Source organism: Abramis brama, assembly GCF_963993115.1.
Source record: "Abramis brama genome assembly, chromosome: 6".
NCBI classification, from domain to species: Eukaryota; Metazoa; Chordata; class Actinopteri; order Cypriniformes; family Leuciscidae; genus Abramis; species Abramis brama.
Genome location: NC_139968.1, coordinates 17,408,970 through 17,428,110, shown reverse-complemented (window position 1 = coordinate 17,428,110; position 19,141 = coordinate 17,408,970). Strand labels below are relative to the sequence as shown.

The 19,141-nt window shown below is 37.9% G+C and overlaps 1 protein-coding gene across 1 annotated transcript in view; it reads left to right on the top strand.

Annotated features, from left to right (window-relative positions):
- The first annotated feature begins 677 nt into the window (after positions 1–677).
- p3h2 (prolyl 3-hydroxylase 2) overlaps positions 678–19,141 on the top strand; it is a 50,557-nt gene continuing 32,093 nt past the window's right edge. Inside the window, exon 1 of the mRNA XM_084117447.1 lies at positions 678–1,302. Within this exon, the coding sequence (XP_083973573.1) occupies positions 889–1,302 (414 nt within the window). The 5' untranslated portion in view covers positions 678–888. The remainder of the gene's footprint in view (positions 1,303–19,141) is intronic.

Genomic DNA, 19,141 nt, shown 5'->3' with positions numbered 1-19,141 from the left:
ACTCTTTTGGCGTACTGTTTTTCACATACCATATAGTAGGGAATTATTCGATTTCGGACGCAGCCTAAAGCTATTCATCTCTGGAGGGAGCGAGAGAATCAAAGCTCTCGAAATGAGAGGCCGATCTTCCTTGGTTTGTTTCTGTTTGGCAGATAAAACTACCATGGTAAAGCCAAAAGGGGGCTAGTTAGGTATAGCCTAAGTTTTAGAATAATTTTGCTCACGCTTAAAATAGAATTGTTTACATTGTTGCTAAGTTGAGCATCTGATTGTGTATCCCTTACATATAGGCCTACTCATTTAAAACGTTTTAAAAATGATCCAACTTTTAACTGAACAATTGAATTAAATGGATATTGTGATGGGTTGATATGAACATATATTATATTTTCAGGAGAGCTGCAGTATGATATCTGTCCTCTAGAGGGAGACGTTGAAACCGTGAGGATCTTCGCTTTGAGGGCTTTGTGAGGATCTCACTGGAAAGTTCTGTCTGTGAATCATCATTGTATAGTCTGTAATAGAGACACGAGTCTTTTACATTTAAAACACCGTTTAATGTTCTAAAATTCAGAAGCTCTAATATGTCGCTGTTCAATGCAATAAAAGTAAGTCAGCTGGGGGTCGTCAACAATTGTGGTTCCCGTCATGTGTGGGCTGTAGGGGAGGGAGGAGTCAGCTCAGAATGGATGGGAGGGACGGGGGTCATTGTTGAAATGTCTCTAGAAATTGGTCATTCATTATGAGTGACAACGAAACTGCCTTGAAGCTTAGAACGGTAGTTCAGGCGTAACTTTCATTAGTCTGCTCCTTGTCCCACATAGGCTCATTGGGATTGTTTATCCATCATTCGGAGCGCATTATTTTGCGCACCATATTACGGAGAAGATGGATGTGAACCCCAAACTCTACGGCTTTTTGACTTGTATAACGTTACTCCAGACACTTTTGCTGTCATCGGCCATCCTGGAACCGTTTGACCTGCTTTATGAAAACGGATTGCAGGCTTTTCATAAAGGAGACTATGGCAATGTGGTGCGGTACATGGAGAGCGCGCTGAGCAGTTTCTCTGAAGTGCGCCAGACCAAAATCAGATGCAGACTGAAATGCAGAGACCAGCATCGCTTTGACAGCCTTCAGACTGATAAGTTTTTCGAAGCGATTCTTTATAGGGCGCACTGTTTAAACGAATGCTTTGAGGGAAAACTTGGAGCTCAGTCCATGCATAAAGTTAGTGAGGATGTCTTTCAGGATTTCAATAGAAGAATTCCCTATAACTACCTGCAGCTTGCGTACAGAAAGGTGGGTACAAGTTTTATAGATGCGACAGACCATGGCTTGTTTAACAGTGAGGTGCCTACATCAGGAACGTTTGAATGAAACGCTTCTGAGCATCATTCGAACGCTCGAAGGGAACATTGTTGTGCATCTTACGTGTGTTTGAATGATACATGCTGGGCATCATTCTAACGTTGGACGAACTTTAGAACGTTAAATCAAGAATTTCCTTCAATTTGAGTTAGAACATTGAAAATCGAGCATTTTTGGGCGTTAATCTGTGTTTGAAAGTTCGAATCAAACCTTTTTTGCGCTGTTGTCCCATTCTAACCAGTTGTCTATGTAGGCAGCTCCCAAAGGTTTTAATACACAGCCTTAGTTTTCTATTGGTGAAAGTCGTAAATACACATATGAAAATTTAATTTGTAGTACGACATGTTTGTTACGCAATTCTGAGAGCCACCTACAGGGATGGGATGGGAAGGGGGAACACTCTAGAAAACGTGTCTATAAGTCTGTTAACTTCAAATGATTCATATGCATATTAGTCTTACCCGATTTAAGTGTCTATAAGTGGTGCATGTAAATTTGTAAACATGTAAAAATGTAAATTTAGCGCTACAGAACTGGAACTGAGGTCAAACACACTTAGGCTACAGCCATAGTTACCATTTTCTGCAAAATACCACAAGTGCAGTTATAAATCTGTGGTAGTTTCATCTAAAATATTCTGGAAGGTTCTGAAGTTGAAGGAAACCAACGAAGTTGCTATTTTACAGATATATTGCTGTAATTGTGGTATTTATATTTCCAAATTTCTTCCATGTGGTATTTCATAAATGAGTTCGATATGGTATTTGTGTTTTTTCTGAAAAACTGTCAACCATAGCAGTAAATTTTATGAGGTATTTGACACCTTTTAGGCTTTCAAACATGACCATATTGTAAATCCAGAGCTTTGATACTTTAATTTATTAAAGGGTTAGTTTACCCAAAATTTTAATTATCCCATAATATACTCATCCTAAAGCCAATATTGGTGTACTATTTGAGTTTCTTCTTTCAGCCAAACACATTATAGTTATATTAAAAAACATCCTGGCTCTACCAAGCTTAATAATATGAGTTAATGGTACCTTGTTTTTTGAAGCCAAAAAAAGCGCATCCATCCATCATAAAAGTAATCCATACAGCTCCAGGGGGTTAATAAAGCCCTTCTGAAGCGGAGTGATTCATTTTTGTAAGAAAAATATCCATATTTATAACTTTATAAACTCTAATCACTGGGTTCCGGCCGAAGAGTGACCTCTGACCCGACGCATGACATACAGTGCATTCACTGCCATTATAAAGCTTGGAAGAGCCAGGATATTTTTAAACATAACTGCAATTGTGTTTGGAAGAAAGTCATATACACCTAGAATGGCTTGAGGGTGAGTAAATTATGGGATCATTTTCATTTTTGGGTGAACTAACCCTTTAAATATAAAGAGGCAGAATAGGTTCACATAAAGAAAGGAATACACAGAAAACCCCATAGACAAACCTTCTGCAATCCTAAAAAGATTGAGATATTTAGAACAGCTCTTAGCTGGCAGTCAAGACCGATGGGAACAGAGCGTGACATTCCGGGAGCAACGGGCTATTCTAGCCAAATCAGACATGTGCCTTTGCCCAGGGACAGAAAGAGATTCAAAAGAAAAGCGCTAGAACTTAGTAGATGAAGTCGGCACAGTTCTACGATGACCAGGGCGAGAGATCAGACACATTCCTGTCAGCACTCCAGGTCGTTGAATGTCATAAAGAGATGTCTATGTGTGTGTATATGGGGTGATATTTGTAAAACATTCCACCGCTCTTTGAAATTGTAACCACACAGCCCTCTTTCCCATCATAATCCTGGCATAAAGAGGCTTTTCGGCCTGGAAGCAGGGGCCACAGACGCCAACTGTTACTTCATTGACAAGCTTGTGTGTTTGTTTTCCTGGGTCAATCAGTATTTATCTAGGCAAATATTTTTCTTAAAGTGTGTTTGCTGTTCTGAAAGGAAAGGCACCAGCTTGTTTTGGGTTATGAATGGAGGAGTTTTGTGCCAGCAGTCACCCCTGTTGCTCTGTCATTTAGTTTTTAATCAACAAGTCCAATCAGAGAAGGATCAAAGCTCAGTGAGAATGTCCTGTCAGATCTGTCATGTGTTAAGCGAAATAGAAAGTGCGGCAAAATGATCATGCAAAAGCACATCTTATACTGAGTTGAGCTTGCAGGCTCACGTAAAAACAAATTGCACATGGTCTGTAGTTCGATTCAAGCGCAAATGACTCTTATGAGTCAGTTGAATTGTTCAGAATGACTCACTAACTTAGGAATTACCAATTTGAATCTGCCTGACGAATCCTTCACTGAATCAGTAACAGCCGTTAGTGAATCATCTGACTTATTTGCCAAACTTATGATTGTTTTCAGTGATATCTGTCTCGAAATGAAATATTATTTTACTTAACAACCAGTATTTTATGATTATTTATAGTCAAATAACTTTTATGCAATAACAGATTTAAAATTGTTTTATCTCTAGACAGTACTACTAAATAATCATAGCACTGCAATAAAAACCTTTATTAATTCTAATTATTTGTAATAATAGCCTAATACAATTTTATTAATTTATTATTATTCTTTGAGCTGTATCTAACTCTTAAACCAACACATTATTTACTAAATAATCATTTGACAATGCAATAAAAACATTTAATAATAATAATAATATGTAAGCCATTATATTGCTACAGTGTTTTAAATGGTAATGTTTTTAATTTATTTATTTTAAATGTTTTGGGCTATATCTAACTGACATAATCCTTAGTCCACAGCAATAAAAACTTTTATTATTCATAATAATGACAACATTATTATTTTTTAAATCTTTATATTGGGCTATATCTAACTTGTATGCTTAAAAGCCTATGCATTTCCCGCTTTTATAGACCAGTTCACCTGTATAAATAAAAGGACATTCTATTTTGCTATTTATTATCATTTTTTTGTGTCTCCAAAAGTATGTCCTGTATTGATACTCACAAGTTTACTGTTCTATCTGTGACCTCAATGTTACTGTTATTGTCTTTCAATCTTTTCAGAAACTCTCAAAGCCCAACCCATATCTATTGTGGTCCCACCAATGCTAGGACAGATAACATCATGGAAACGCCTTGTGAATTGTGCTTTGGCAGCATTGTCTTTCTACCATTTTCTTTGTAATCAACCCAGCGCAATCCAATATAACATAATTGAACCCGTCGTATATATTTTCCTATAGATAAGCGATGTGACTACCCAAGAGCTTCATTCTAGCTAAGCAAGTGCTTGTGTAGCCTACTAAGCAAACGGTGCACCTGCGTTGCCTGGAAAGAGAGTGTGTGTGAGTGTGTCAGGTTTCCCCAGCCACTACACGTTCGGTTCGTGCCCATCAACATGCTCAGCCAGACAGCATGGCACTTCCTCTGCCAAACATTTTCTGGATGGCCGACTATTAAGCGGATAACAGCACAGCAGGAATGTGTGGGCATGTTGCCTTATTTCATTGCACAATAAATGGCCCTGCCTGGGATTACCAAGAAGAAAACATGACCACTGAATTGCATGCGCTTCCAAGAGACTGCAAATTCTGCAAAGGCAAGCTGCTTCATCGAGCCAGATGTGTATCTCATGGGGGGTTGTATTTTCCAGACCACAGGGCCAAAGTTTTGCGCTAGAGTGAGAGTGGAGATGAACAACAGGTCGCAGATATGCAAGTCTTCGACTCTGTCCGTTCTTGTTAATCTTGATTTACGTCGCATGGCCTATTTGACTTTTTTAGTCCCTTATCGGTGGATCTTCTTTGATTTAGTCCCACATAAAACTCTGTCGGATATAATGCTTCGGATATAAAGATAGGAATCCCATTGCTCTGGTTTTAGGAGTCCTGCGGGGTCACAGGAAAGACCCAGAGCTGTTGGGCAAAGCCGATGAATGAAAGGACTCTTGGGGGAATTTTGGCAAAGCCTGAGAAAGTGTGGAAAGTGGGATGCGGTGGCCAAAGCAACATCTGTTTGCTCTGACAAATGGCTGTCTGCAGTCTGGAACAGTGTTCCTCTATCACTCTTGGCTTCTCTTACACTTATTTTGAATGAAATTATATGGTTTCCATCTATATGAGTCTATGAAGAACCGTGTTTAACATTACAAATATTTATCTAGTATGTTTTAGACTTTCACAAAACATGAAAAAAGGAAATCCATCAAAACAATAGCTCTGCGTGTGTCGCACGTGTACAATTTAAGAGGAAATTGTTTCTATTTTGGTGAGAGACATGGGGAGTCCCCTCTAAACTTTTTGTGTAGCTAAAGTGTACAGTGTCTGGCAGATAGAGCAAATTAAAAGAATAGTTCACCCAAAAACATAAAAAAAATGTTTTGCAGAATGTTCACTCTGCTCTTTTCCATAAAACATATTAACACCAGGGGCTTGTGAATAAGAAGTGCGCTTAATTCATTTGAATGTGTACTTCAGATCTTGCAGATAAGATAATATTAATGGAATAAAGGCCTCTTAAGTGTACTTATACTATGTTTCTTAACATACTTAAATATAGTTTTAAAAAGTACACCTTTTATTAAAAGTTTTACTTTAAAGTACATTTTAAATCCCGATGTTTGAATGATCTTTTTTTATCATGCTTTAAAGAAGTGCACTTATCTTGATGTGTTGACTAAAGTACTTGGTTATCATTTTAACTGCATGTGTCTTATTTGATATTACATTAAATTATATAATTTTTGTATTCTTTTTAAAAGTACATGCTTAAGTGTACTTCTTTTTCACAAGGCTTCAAAACAGACAGAAAAGGTACCATAAAAGCATGTTATTATAGATAAAAGTCTGTATTACTTATGCATTATATAACATGTCTTCTGTAGCCATACATGTCATTGATGTTCTATTTTCTTAATATGCCAAAAATATGCAGAAGCGCAAATGAGATTTGGTCTCCTATTGCTTGGCTTTAGAAGACTTGGAATATAACGCATGAGTCATGTAAACTTTTTCTTGTACTTTTTTTTTGTGTCATTTTTGAAGCTTGACAGCCCCTGATTACTGATGTTTCCATAATATTCAAAGGAGCTGCGCGAACATGCAGCAAAACATATCTTGTGTTCCACTGATGAAAGAAAACCTTTATGTATAATCTACTACTTCTTTCTTAAAGGGTTAGTTCAACCAGAAATAAAAATTCTGTCATTAATTTCTTACCCTCATGTCTTTCCAGATTTGTAAGACTTTTATTTATCTTCAGAACACAAATTAAGATCTTTTTGAGGAAATCTGAGAGATTTCTGTCCCTCCATTGGCAGCTACGCAACTACCACTTTGATGATTCAAAAAGTTTATAAAGAGATTGTGAAACTAATCCATATGAATTGAATAGTTTATTCAAAATGTTCTGAAGAGACACAATCGCTTTATATGATTAACAGATTGAATTTAGGCTTTTATATAAACATTGATCAGCGAACATAAACAGAAGCTCAACTGAACCTGCTTGATGTGCGAGAACAAACCTCATTGGTTCTTGAGGAAGCTCAAACGTGCTGCGTAACATGAGAATGAACCTCATTGGTTCTTGCTGAAGCTCAAACGTGCTGCGTAACATGAGAATGAACCTCATTGGTTCTTGCAGAAGCTCAAACGTGCTGCGTAACACAAGAATGAACCTCATTGGTTCTTGAGGAAGCTCAAACGTGCTGCTTAACATGAGAATGAACCTCATTGGTTCTTGCAGAAGCTCAAACGTGCTGCGTAACACAAGAATGAATCTCATTGGTTCTTGAGGAAGCTCAAACGTGCTGCGTAACATGAGAATGAACCTCATTGGTTCTTGCAGAAGCTCAAACGTGCTGCGTAACATGAGAATGAACCTCATTGGTTCTTGCAGAAGCTCAAACGTGCTGCGTAACACAAGAATGAACCTCAGTGGTTCTTGCAGAAGCTCAAACGTGCTGCGTAACATGAGAATGAACCTCACTGGTTCTTGCAGAAGCTCAAACGTGCTGCGTAACACAAGAATGAACCTCATTGGTTCTTGAGGAAGCTCAAACGTGTTGCGTAACATGAGAATGAACCTCATTGGTTCTTGCGGAAGTTCAAATGTGCTGCGTAACACGAGAATGAACCTCATTGGTTCTTGCTGAAGCTCAAACGTGCTGCGTAACATGAGAATGAACCTCATTGGTTCTTGCGGAAGTTCAAACGTGCTGCGTAACACGAGAATGAACCTCATTGGTTCTTGCAGAAGTTCAAACGTGCTGCATAACGAGAATAAATCTCATTGGTTCTCACACATCATGCTTGAGCTTCCGTTTACTATAACTGATGTGTGAGTTGATGAATGTTTTTATGTGAATAAAAGCCTAAAATTTCAATCTGTTAATCATAAAAAGCGATTGTGTCTCTTCAGAAAATTTGGACTAAACAGTTAAATTCTTATGGATTAGTTTTACGATCTCTTTATGATCTTTTTGAAGTGGCAAAGGGGTAGTTGTGTAGACTGTCAATGAAGGGATCTTCATTTGAGTTCCCGGAGATGAACGAAAGTCTTATGGGTTTGGAACGGCATTAGCGTGAGTAAATGATGACATCATTTTAATTTTTGAGTGAACTATCCCTTTAAGATAATCTCACCATCTACAAAACCTGTTTACTGCCTCTTTCATAAATGGCGAGCAGGTTGGCTTTAACTTCCACGACCCTGCACTGACCTAGAACAGACTCCACTACATCCACCGCATCTGTTTGTAATAGGACGCCTCCACAGTAAGTTATTGCTCACATTGGCGTCAACAAGTACCTGAGCGGAATGCTAGTGTGCTGTTGTACGGGGACGTAGAGGACTGTTAGAAAGAAGGATGGCACATTTTGAATGGAAAAACGATCAGCCATGTGTTTTTTTGGACACAAACATAATCCTATTCAAGTAATTTCCCAGTTTTATTGGCAGATGAGACCATTTTTTCTATGCTCATTTTATTGGCATTGAAAATATGTTATGTGCTTATTTGCTGCATTAATTCATTAGGAACCAGTTTTGAAGTTTGTTTTCTTCTGTTCTTTTGTTGGTTGTAAATTTACATAACCAACAGATCTTCCCGTTTCTTTCATTTGCCTATAAATTTAAGACAATTGCTCGGTATGAACTCAGTTCTTTGAGATCTTCTTTAGATGGCCCTATGGGGAGGCCTGATTTCAGTCTCAACTCTCAGATCTCTACTGAAGGTCAGTTGTATGGTGAGGGGGTAAAGTACACTACTCCATTGTTGGCTGATGGAGACACTGGAGAAATTATTGGCGCTCTAATCACTTTGCCCTGCACTTTCACTCACTCGTGTATTTAATCTTGTGGGATTTGCCTAAAAGCGGAGGGGATCTCAGGTTTGCTACATAAATAAACCTCATAGCCTCTCCAGTGTTGGAATATTTGGAAAGATTGTTGTGTTTTTGTTGGGCAATTTTATTTGTAATTGACCTATACATCTAGCACTGCATATTGTATCCCTATAAAGAAGAAGAAAAGTTTTATTTATATAGTGCCTTTCCGTAGCTCAAAGTCGCTTTACATTGTACATTACAATACATTTACATACCCGCACACACATTACAATCACAAAAAGGACACATATAGTCACATTATCCAAAATACATGTTAAATATATATTTTTTTAGCTGAGTCTTGAATGTAGCCACAGATGAGATATTACTAAGTGTAAGAGGTAGTGAATTCCATAATTTAGGAGCATTAACACTAAATGACCTTCCACCTACAGCAGACAACCGGAAACGAGGGATGGACAATAAACCAAGTTCAGCTGATCTAAGGGACCGGGCAGGGTGGTAAAAGTAAAGTAGATCAGACCAATATGGAGGCCTACTGGATCATATTTGATATGCAAAAAGTCTTCTAAATGATCAATATGATCAAACCTTTACTGGAACACCTGCCTATATTGTTATAAAGATCTCATTGATTCACATTGCAAGCTGTCATGTATCTTCATTTTTGGCCAAATAAATATCAGCATCTGCACCAAATTGCATATTATTTTGGGCCTCTGAAAAAACTTGTTTTTTCCTCCTTGAGTTTGAGCTCCATTTTCTCAATATATCATACTATATGTGCCATAAAAGCATATGAAAACTTATGAAACACATGAAAACTTTTTTTTATTAAAAAAAAATATATATTTGTCTAGAGGTTCAATAAACTGATCCATTTAAAAAAAGAAAAGAACAAAAAAAGTAGTATTATTTCATAAGTCAGGCTTTACATGGTCAAGATTTATGTTATATGATGATAGACAAATACTACTTTATAGAACCCTTTCTGTTTTTTTTGGAGGGTTGTCTTTTTGTTTGGAATCATTTAACAAATGAAAGTGCACAGTCCTACACTTGTGGTAGACCAACTTTAAACACAGACAGTGTGTAGTCTCAGCATGTCTGCTGAGATGATGATGTCGGCTAATAGTTGGGATGATGTGGAGACTCAAACTCAGGATGTGACTCATGTGTATAATTGCTGGAAGCCACATTCTGGTTCAGTAGTCAAAGAAACAGGGCTCCCATTCATAGATACTGTGACGTCGACATCTAAACTGTGGAAACTGAAGTAAGTGTGATTCATGACCTCTGTAAGCTCAGGCCCTGTTCCATATTACCGTATTTACTGCCCTAAAGACTTGGATTATCATGTCATTTGTTTTTCCAGGCCTTAATGTATGTGGAAAAAGTAACTTTGGTATTTCCTGTTAATTTTCTTGTATGTTCTTGTCATGGGAGTGCTCAACATCTCTTTAATCATTGTTTTCCTCAACTCTTGACATGAAGGTTTTTTTCAACTGAAATTTCCAAGAATTTCCACCAATCAGTTCCCACCTCTTCGCCAACAATTCTTAAATCACTTTAGTAAATTGTAGAGAGGGAGTTTCCTACACTTATTGGCTTTTGAAGTGACTTGTTCAAGCTCGAAGTGTATGCAATACACCCATGAAATGTTTTTTGTTTTTTTACACACAAAATTGGTAATTATTCCCTTGGCTACTCTTGAATCGTCTACAATGTTAAACTTTCACACAGAGAAACTCTATAGAGTATTTTTGTCAAGGCAAAGAATTGAGATGCAGGTTACTTTTGTTCTTTTTAAATTATATTTTGTCTGTGCGGTCATAGCAGTAGAAAACTACTGACAGCCAAGGACCTCTGAACATTAGTCATCCAAGTACATTATTGTAAACACAATCGTTGCTTGTTTGGACAAACGGAGGAACTAGTCAAAATTAATGTACAGATGGAGTTGCAGATGCTGCAAAGGTTCTTTTTCCGAACGTTTTGTATCTGGAACATATTTTTTTATATGAATCATTCCCTCACTTCCCTAACCAATTTGTTTTCATTTAAGCATTAATAAAGAATAATGAGCTAGTCTTTAATTTAGCCTGCGTTTTCTCAGCTATCAAGTGGAGTATACTTATAATATATTACTTATTAATATATACTACTACAAAGGTTACTCGTTCGACTGTACGCATACCCTAGCATACGTGTAAGAAAAAAAAGAAGTATACTTATGACTTAACCCTAATTTTCTAATAATAATAATAATAATACATTTAAATCATATTGGTCTTTGTGCTTTCAATGTAATTATTACAGGCAATGCATTGGGACATGTGTTTCAGACAGCTGCAGCTAACATGAGGATAGGGTTTATTTTAACTCAAAACCAACTGTAACAGTTTTCCAGAGTATAATTAATAAGCATTTAATTTGTGCTCTTCATAAAGGCTTTCAACTCATTTAAAGTTTTAAGAACCTGTATATTTGGCTTGATACCTATGAATATTTGGTCCAGATCCTTCCAAAGATAACCTTACAAACAGTCACTAGGCCAACGGTGATACAAATACAGATCTTAATGAGTGGTTGGGAGCTCTGCGTGGTGGCTCAGGGGATATCTTCATGAAGAAGGAATTTTTATAGGCAGCAATGATGAAATTTGTTCCGTTCTGTGGGCATTTAGAGCAGATGTCAGGCTGATAGTGATCCTCAGACCCCGTTGGTGGTTCATGGGTTACATGTGCCTCAAGTGTGTCCACTGATTGAGTTGTGTGGCATGTGGTATCGATTAAAGAGCTGGAGCGTGAGTATGAAATAACCAGTTTGAGACCGTTTTGCTTTAGGAAAATTAAGTAGTCTCATCTATCTTCAATCTCTTAATAGTCAACTCTCCCGGTCGGCTCAGTGTATATTTACACCATAGGAAATGTTGCATTTTGAACATTCTTTCTAATTTGTTCTTTCATATAAATAGTATGTTTGATGTTATAGATGTATGTGATTGTCCTGCCTATGGGAACCTGTTCATAGTGAGGTGCCTTTAGCTCAAACACGCATATGAAGTGCTTTGTCAAATGCTTTTTGCAATACAGCAAAAAACCAGAAGGTGTTTCTATCATATTTTGACCTTGACTGAAAGGGTCTGGATGCTCTGTCATGGGAAACCTCAGCGTTGACATGATCTACCTTTATCCCAGGTTCGAAAGTCTTTGTGATCTCATTGATGCTGCAGGCAGTATTTTTTTTTTCTTAAGAAGACCTTTTCTGCGAATATCCCTACTTTGTAACAGAGCCACAGAGGCTTAGACATCAAGTTAATTGCTTATTCTCACACCATGTCAGCACAAAAGAAGCGCTGGAAACCGTTATTTTGTGTCCTGAGTGTGTTTTCAATCATTGTACTGTCAGTTCTGAACACACACCAGAATCTAAGACTTCTTTACCTTGAGTTCACCAAGGCTCTCATGGCTTTAGACTTTTGAAGTCTCAATGAGATTTGACATGTTTGAGAAATCCGTAACACCCTCCTGCAAAGCCCTGCAGATTGCGTACAGGCTAAAGTTTCATTCTCGAATTTCATTTGCATCGGTTCCATGATTAGGGCACAAAAATTTGGCACAAATGATACTTAATGTGCAAAATGTTAATATCCCCCAATTAAATTTTAGAGCTACAGGGAAGAAGATGTTCAATGGTTTAATTTTTTTGTGAACTTTTCCTTTACGCCTCACCCAAGAACTGTCAGGGCAGAACATGCACATTTGCTTTGAAAACAATTACAACTGCCCCTAGGTTTTGCACAGAAGCCAGATATTATGTCACCCCGTAACCATAGCTTACTTTGACTTACTGTTTGGACTGCCAGTGAAAGTTGAAGCTTTTAAAGTCACACATTCAGCTGTACTGTAATTAAGAACGCCCTGCTCCAATTACCCTAGTGGGAACATCAGCCATTACCTCACTAATGCTTTTGTGGCATGTTTCTTAAGCTTTTACTATGCGTCCTATCTAGTTTCCTCTCAAATCCAAAACCACAGGCCAATTATCTCATTCCTAAAGCTACCTGTCACCATTTCCCTATATTCCCCTGAGCTCCATTCAGCCATTCTGATGGTCGTTAACTTGAATTACAACCTGGGATGTCAATTTATGTAAATTCCCTTAATCGATCGTTGTTCCACAGTATACACATGATGCAAAACATTAGTAAACCATAGCAGATCGACTGTCTTTATTTAGAGCAGGTGGTCTCAAACAAGCCCAAATGCAGCATAAGACAATGCATAGATTGTGGAGTGATGTGAAATGCTTATTGGCTAAAGCCAAGTACTATAGACTTCCTGAATCTGATCACGTCACGATCATGACGCAGTGTTTTTCAACATCATTTGAAAGTTCAACCAATGGAAACGGGATCTCGGGGTGGGCGGGCATAGTGGGTTGGGATGATGTGTCTAGACCAGGGGTGTCCAAACTCCGTCCTGGAGCGCCACTTTCATGCAGATTTTAGGATCCAACTTGCTTCAACATTCCTAATTACACCAGTGTTGCATAAAAGGTTAGAGGTAACACTTTATTTCGATAGTCCACTTTAGACATTCTACTATCTGTCACGATACACACACAGGAAACAGGGAAAGTAGATCCAAGAGCAGTGTCTTTTATTTAGGGTAATCCAAAATCGTAGTCATCCAGGCAGGGGTCAAAATCCAAATAAGCAATCCAAACACAAAACAATAAACAGGTAAACCAGAGCAGAAACAGACCTCAAATGTGGTGTGACGAATAACAAGGACTCTGTAACAAACACTAAACAGGCAGGGTATTTATACACACAGAAACTAACAATCATGATGGGGAACAGCTGGGTGCAATGAACAGTGATGTGTGCAGACAAGGATTGTGGGGAATGCAGTTCCTAATGTGAATGACACCGTGGGGGAAGAGGACCTCTAGTGGACACCAGGGAACATAAACCAACACTGTGACACTAACTATGAGTAACTTTTCAACTACATGTCAACTAACTCTCATTAGATTATTAGTAGACTGTATGCTTAATATCTGGTAACACTTTATTTTGATGGTCCCGCAACAGCTATGCTACTGACTATAACTAACTTGGCAACTACAAGTCAACTTATTCTACTAACCCGAACCCTAACACCTAACCATAACCACCTAACAGTCTACTACAGTCTACTAATACTCTAATGAGAGTTAGTTGACATAGTTGAAAAGTTACTCATAGTTAGTAGAATGTCTAAAGTGGACTATCGAAATAAAGTGGAACCAGGTTGGATGCATCATTTCTCCTCTCCATGCCGAGCCATGTACAAAAAAAGTCTAAATTCCTGAAGACCTTCTTACTTATAATCGTAACTGGGATTAGATGGCATCTAAATCTCTTGGGACATGTGTGGCAAGGGGTGAGACAACCGTTCCCTGGACAAAATCCCTTGAACCTTGTAATATAGTTGAGTGGTTTATAAATTATATGAACTGTATAAACCAGGTCTAGGCCAGGTCCTTTAAACTTGATGAGGACACTTTGAAAGTTTGCAACCAGAAAGATATGGATGACGTGGATTTTCTTCCCCCACATTAGCCGCATAGACCAACCATTTAGACACTACATCAAGTTTTATGAGGGTGATCTAACAGTCCAGAAATAACTGTAATATAACCCTCCTTCAACCACACCATCATTCAAGTTTAACCATTTCTACAAATTTTACCAATCATCCTATTGCTGCAGCCACAATGTAGCTTGTGGTTGTGGTTCGATATTTGTGTCTTAGGAGGCAATTCAATGATGAGGTCATAATAGCATACTATATCATACTAATTATGCCAATTTGACAGCCCACCGGGTGTGCTTGCCTTGGTGCCAAGGAGCAGAACTGGGTGAGTACAGTACTTCCATTCTATTATTTTTCTTATTTTAGGAATACAGACATTTTCTATTTCATTACCCGCAAATAGAGTCCATGTTTAAAGATGGTTATCATGGATAATTCTAGATGAACTCTGAGGCTAAATCATGTCCACAGTCACGTTTATGTAGTTCCTGCACGGTCCACTAATGGAAACGCTCCAGTGAGTCTCAGAACCCATCCGAGACGTCTATATTGAATCATGATGTTACCTTGCATGTTTTTCTGCTTTATATTATTACCTACAGGTTATTGGCTCCGGCGGCTACGTGTTTTACAGCCCCTAAGGCAAGACCCCAAAATTAGCATTGAATGAAGCCAAGTTTTTTTTTTTTTTTATTACCACTGCATTTGAGGATGGAACATGCTTACTTATCGCTGCACCTGTGTGAAAAGCCCAGGCTGTATTTAAGTATTTCCTGTATAACAGGCCAGAAAGGAAATAGCACTGAACTGCCAGCACATTTTCGTCTGGATCGTACCGTGCTGTCAGATTTGGGTGGCGGATGATGTAAACGCATGCTAGTCTGTTTCTGCAACCACAAGCATGTGCTCTCTCAGTTCATGCATTGTTTGCCAACAGACTTGCGCATGACCGATGTTTGATCACGAGTCTCTGAGAAATTGCTGAGAGCATGCATTGTGTTTCCAGTTAAAGTGCGTGTAGCTGGAAAGCATTTGCGTTGAGTCCACTGTCACACTCACTTAAATGTAGACTGAACGCAGGTCTGGTAGAGTCGTTACAGATGAACGCAGTTCATGGGAGACCTGTTTTTGGGTGCAGTGTTTTAGAGGCACTTGAGAGAGATAAAACTTCTCCCCGGACTATTTTAAACACATTCTTGTGGTCACGGTTAATTTGCAATGTTTGCTTGACACACTCTTAAATGTTTCTAGAACAAACAATATTGTTAGCATTTTCTTGACATCTTTTTTTGTGGGGTTCACCTGTCATGGTCCCTGTTGAAAACCAAGAAAATAAACAAGCCTATGGAGGTTTGCTGGTCTTAGCTGATTTAAGCTGGTCTGAGCATGCAGGTCCCTAAAACCTGGAAACAAGGTTTAGGCTGTTTTTTGTCCATCCATTTTGGTCTAAGAGTACGTTTACACAACTAAAAACTGAAAACTTTTTCATTTGCGTTTTTCGCGTACATACAACAATGTTGTCAAAACAATCCCTGTCAGTATCGGTCATTAGACAAAGGCGATTGACTAATATCCTAGATGGCCGAACTCCACTTTGCTCATTCTAGAATATATTATTTAGTCCCCATAGATTTGAACACAATTAAGGTAAGATTATATCTAACCAGAGGCCACGACCATTATCATAGAACCAAGCCGACCAACTTAACTACTTCTAATGGTAACTTTGTATAATCATGTAGTGGTTTCCCACGTACACTTAGTTAGAATAATACTATAGAATAATTAGAGGTTGAGGCTCACCCTATTTAGATTGATCTAACAACACTGTTGTCAACGGAAAACTCATTATTAGCCTCTACAGTTCTAAGTATACATTACTAATGTGTTAGTCGGATCTCTGAAATTTCAGTCGGAGTGCTTCTCTGCTCCACCTAAGCTGGATTTCAGTCTGTTTACTAACCTGATCGTAGAATTGTGGTGTTATGGACTTAACTTAATCTACTAGAGTTAATAATTTCAGAGTTAGTCACAATATATCCAACAATTTATTGTTAGTCAGGTAAGTGTATCATGCCAATTACATATCCAATTCAAAGATAATCAATACAATAACATCAAATGATCAGAGATAAAGAGTAAAAGATGTACCTGACATTAGAAAAATACATAATGCTGAGTGTCTGGACATTCAGCATCACAGGCTGATCTGGCTACAAAATCGCCCCGGGCCTCTTGAAGAATTTCTTTAAGTACTCCGACCAAGACAAAACATCCCCCAATGTGGGGAATGAACTTACAATAGGAATTTGCATTGACTAGAGTTATAGACACAGGGAGATCACACCTTGTCGAGGAACAGGAGGTATTTTGGATGAAGGACACTGGGAAAAAGTGCACACCCAGTAAGCGAAGTATCTCTAAACCCTTATTACCATTTGGTTTACTTCTGTGGAGATGAGAGCATTGTACCAGTCACACAGAGTCATTTTAAATGATACCAAACATGACTGTTAATTCACTTGAATTGACATAGAACATTATAATTTTTATCTAATCTTTCTGTGAAGAGAAGAATTGTAAAGGGAAGGAAGTGGGGGGAGAAGGAACAAATGTTAAGTAAGGACAGGAGGGAAAGAAGCTTTCCCGCAACTTCACTCTGTGGGGTGTCTTACACATGCGCATGATGTCACCGTTTTCACAAATTCGCGTTTTTGTAGTTTACACCGAACTGATAACTGTACCGTTCACTTTGAAACCCGTTTTCAAAAGTTTGCTTTTTCAGGCCCTCAAAACGGCATTGTTGTGTAAATGAACGACCAAAACGGCATTGTTGTGTAAATGAACAACCAAAAAAGTTTTATACATAAATGCATAAATACATAACCCACATAAGTAGACTTTTAATCGACACTTGTAAATACTTAATTATACTTATAGTCCAGTCATTTTAAGCCAAAATGGGGGTCAACCTTGCACAAATTGCAACAGAAGCAAACTCAACTGATTTTGTATCCTCAATATGTCCTGAGTAAGAAAAAAAAAAGCCCCGAAGAATCCCATTAGGGGAAAGTTTCGAAAAAGACCCAAATATAGCCTATTCATACGCCTATTCATTCTTTTTCTCACGTGAATAGGGTAAAAATTTTAACCTTTAGATATCACTATGAAAATTACTGAGTTGATTACTTACATCAAGACAAACAAAAAATGTATTACAAGTTTTTTGAAATGGTTTGTTAACATGGACAAACGGTGCATAATCTAATATGTGCTAATTTGCATAAATACCACAACAGATCTAAACATTGGGTCTAGCCAGGTGAAAATGTCTTGTTGAATCTTGTTGACACATAACAGTAAAATACTTAATGTTAAGGTCTGAATGGAACCCATTTAGGCTAACTGATGAGCATTAATACATAGGCAGGAAGAAGTACTTTAGAAACCAGCCTTTATTAATTTTTAAGAGATTGGGTTTGGGGCTGGGTCCGTGGGACTGTTTCTGGGGGACGAGTCTGAGGGAAGAACAGGAGACAATGGTAAGGAGAATGCAGAAGACAAAAGGTAGGCAAAATAAAAAGTGAATCCCCAGAAACAGTCCCACGGACCCAGCCCCAAACCCCATCTCTGCAATAATAATTAATAAAGGCTGGTTTAAAGTACTTCTTCCTGCCTATGTATTAATGCTCATCAGTTAGCCTAAATGGGTTCCATTCAGACCTTAACATTTAGTATTTTACTGTTATGTGTCAACAAGATTCAACAAGACATTTTCACCTGGCTAGACCCAATGTTTAGACCTGTTGTGGTATTCATGCAAATTAGCACATACGTAATTAGATTATGCACCGTTTGTCCATGTTAACAAACCATTTCAAAAAACTTATAATACATTTTTTGTTTGTCTTGATGTAAGTAATCAACTCAGTAATTTTCATAGTGATATCTAAAGGTTAAAATGTTTACCCTATTCACGTAAGAGAATGAATAGGCGTATGAATAGGCTATATTTGGGTCTTTTTCGAAACTTTCCCCTAATGGGATTCGTCGGGGCTTTTTTTTTCCTTACTCAGGACATATTGAGGATACAAAATCAGTTGAGTTTGCTTCTGTTGCAATTTGTTCAACCTTTTTTCATAAAATGACTGGACTATTACTACTTACTGAATGAAACATCATTTCTCTTGACTCCTGCCATCTTAAATTAATATTTTTAATGAGCTAGTTGCTGCTTAAAATCTCTTAAAAGGTAGAATAATGTTCGTTCCTATACAAGCTTTGTGTTGTGAGTGTGCCTATGATGCCTTAAAATACTAATTAGGCAGCCAATTAGGTTTTAGAACAGAACTTTCTTCGTTTTTGGATCATTTTAGCAAAAACTGTTTTTTTGTGCTGCCTTTTAAGTGCTGTCATTTCCTTCAGGACATCCAAATTTGGTTTATTTTACCATTTTGTTTCAGTACTATATGTGAGGAGATTGCAGCATAGAAAATGAAAAAAATATGCCAAGCAAAGATTTGGGACATTACTTTCCTCAGGGCTTGTTGAAAGCCCTCTTTCATCAGCGTTTGCCACTGGTAAAACCACAAGCTCTAAAATTAAATTATAAATAGACTCTGGCATCTCTTGTCAATGTTTTCACTTGGGCAGATGTGTTTAGGCTTTTATTAGAACTATTTTGCATTTAATAGTTTAAGTCAAGTGGAAAATCTCTAGCTCTGAACACCTTTTATAAATAATTTAAAACCATCAGGGGCGTAAGCCAACACCTCAAGATTGTTTTCTGCAAACCTGCTCAGCACCCCGTTTTTAAACCAGAGCTATTTACAGTTTGAGGAATGTAGTTTACTGA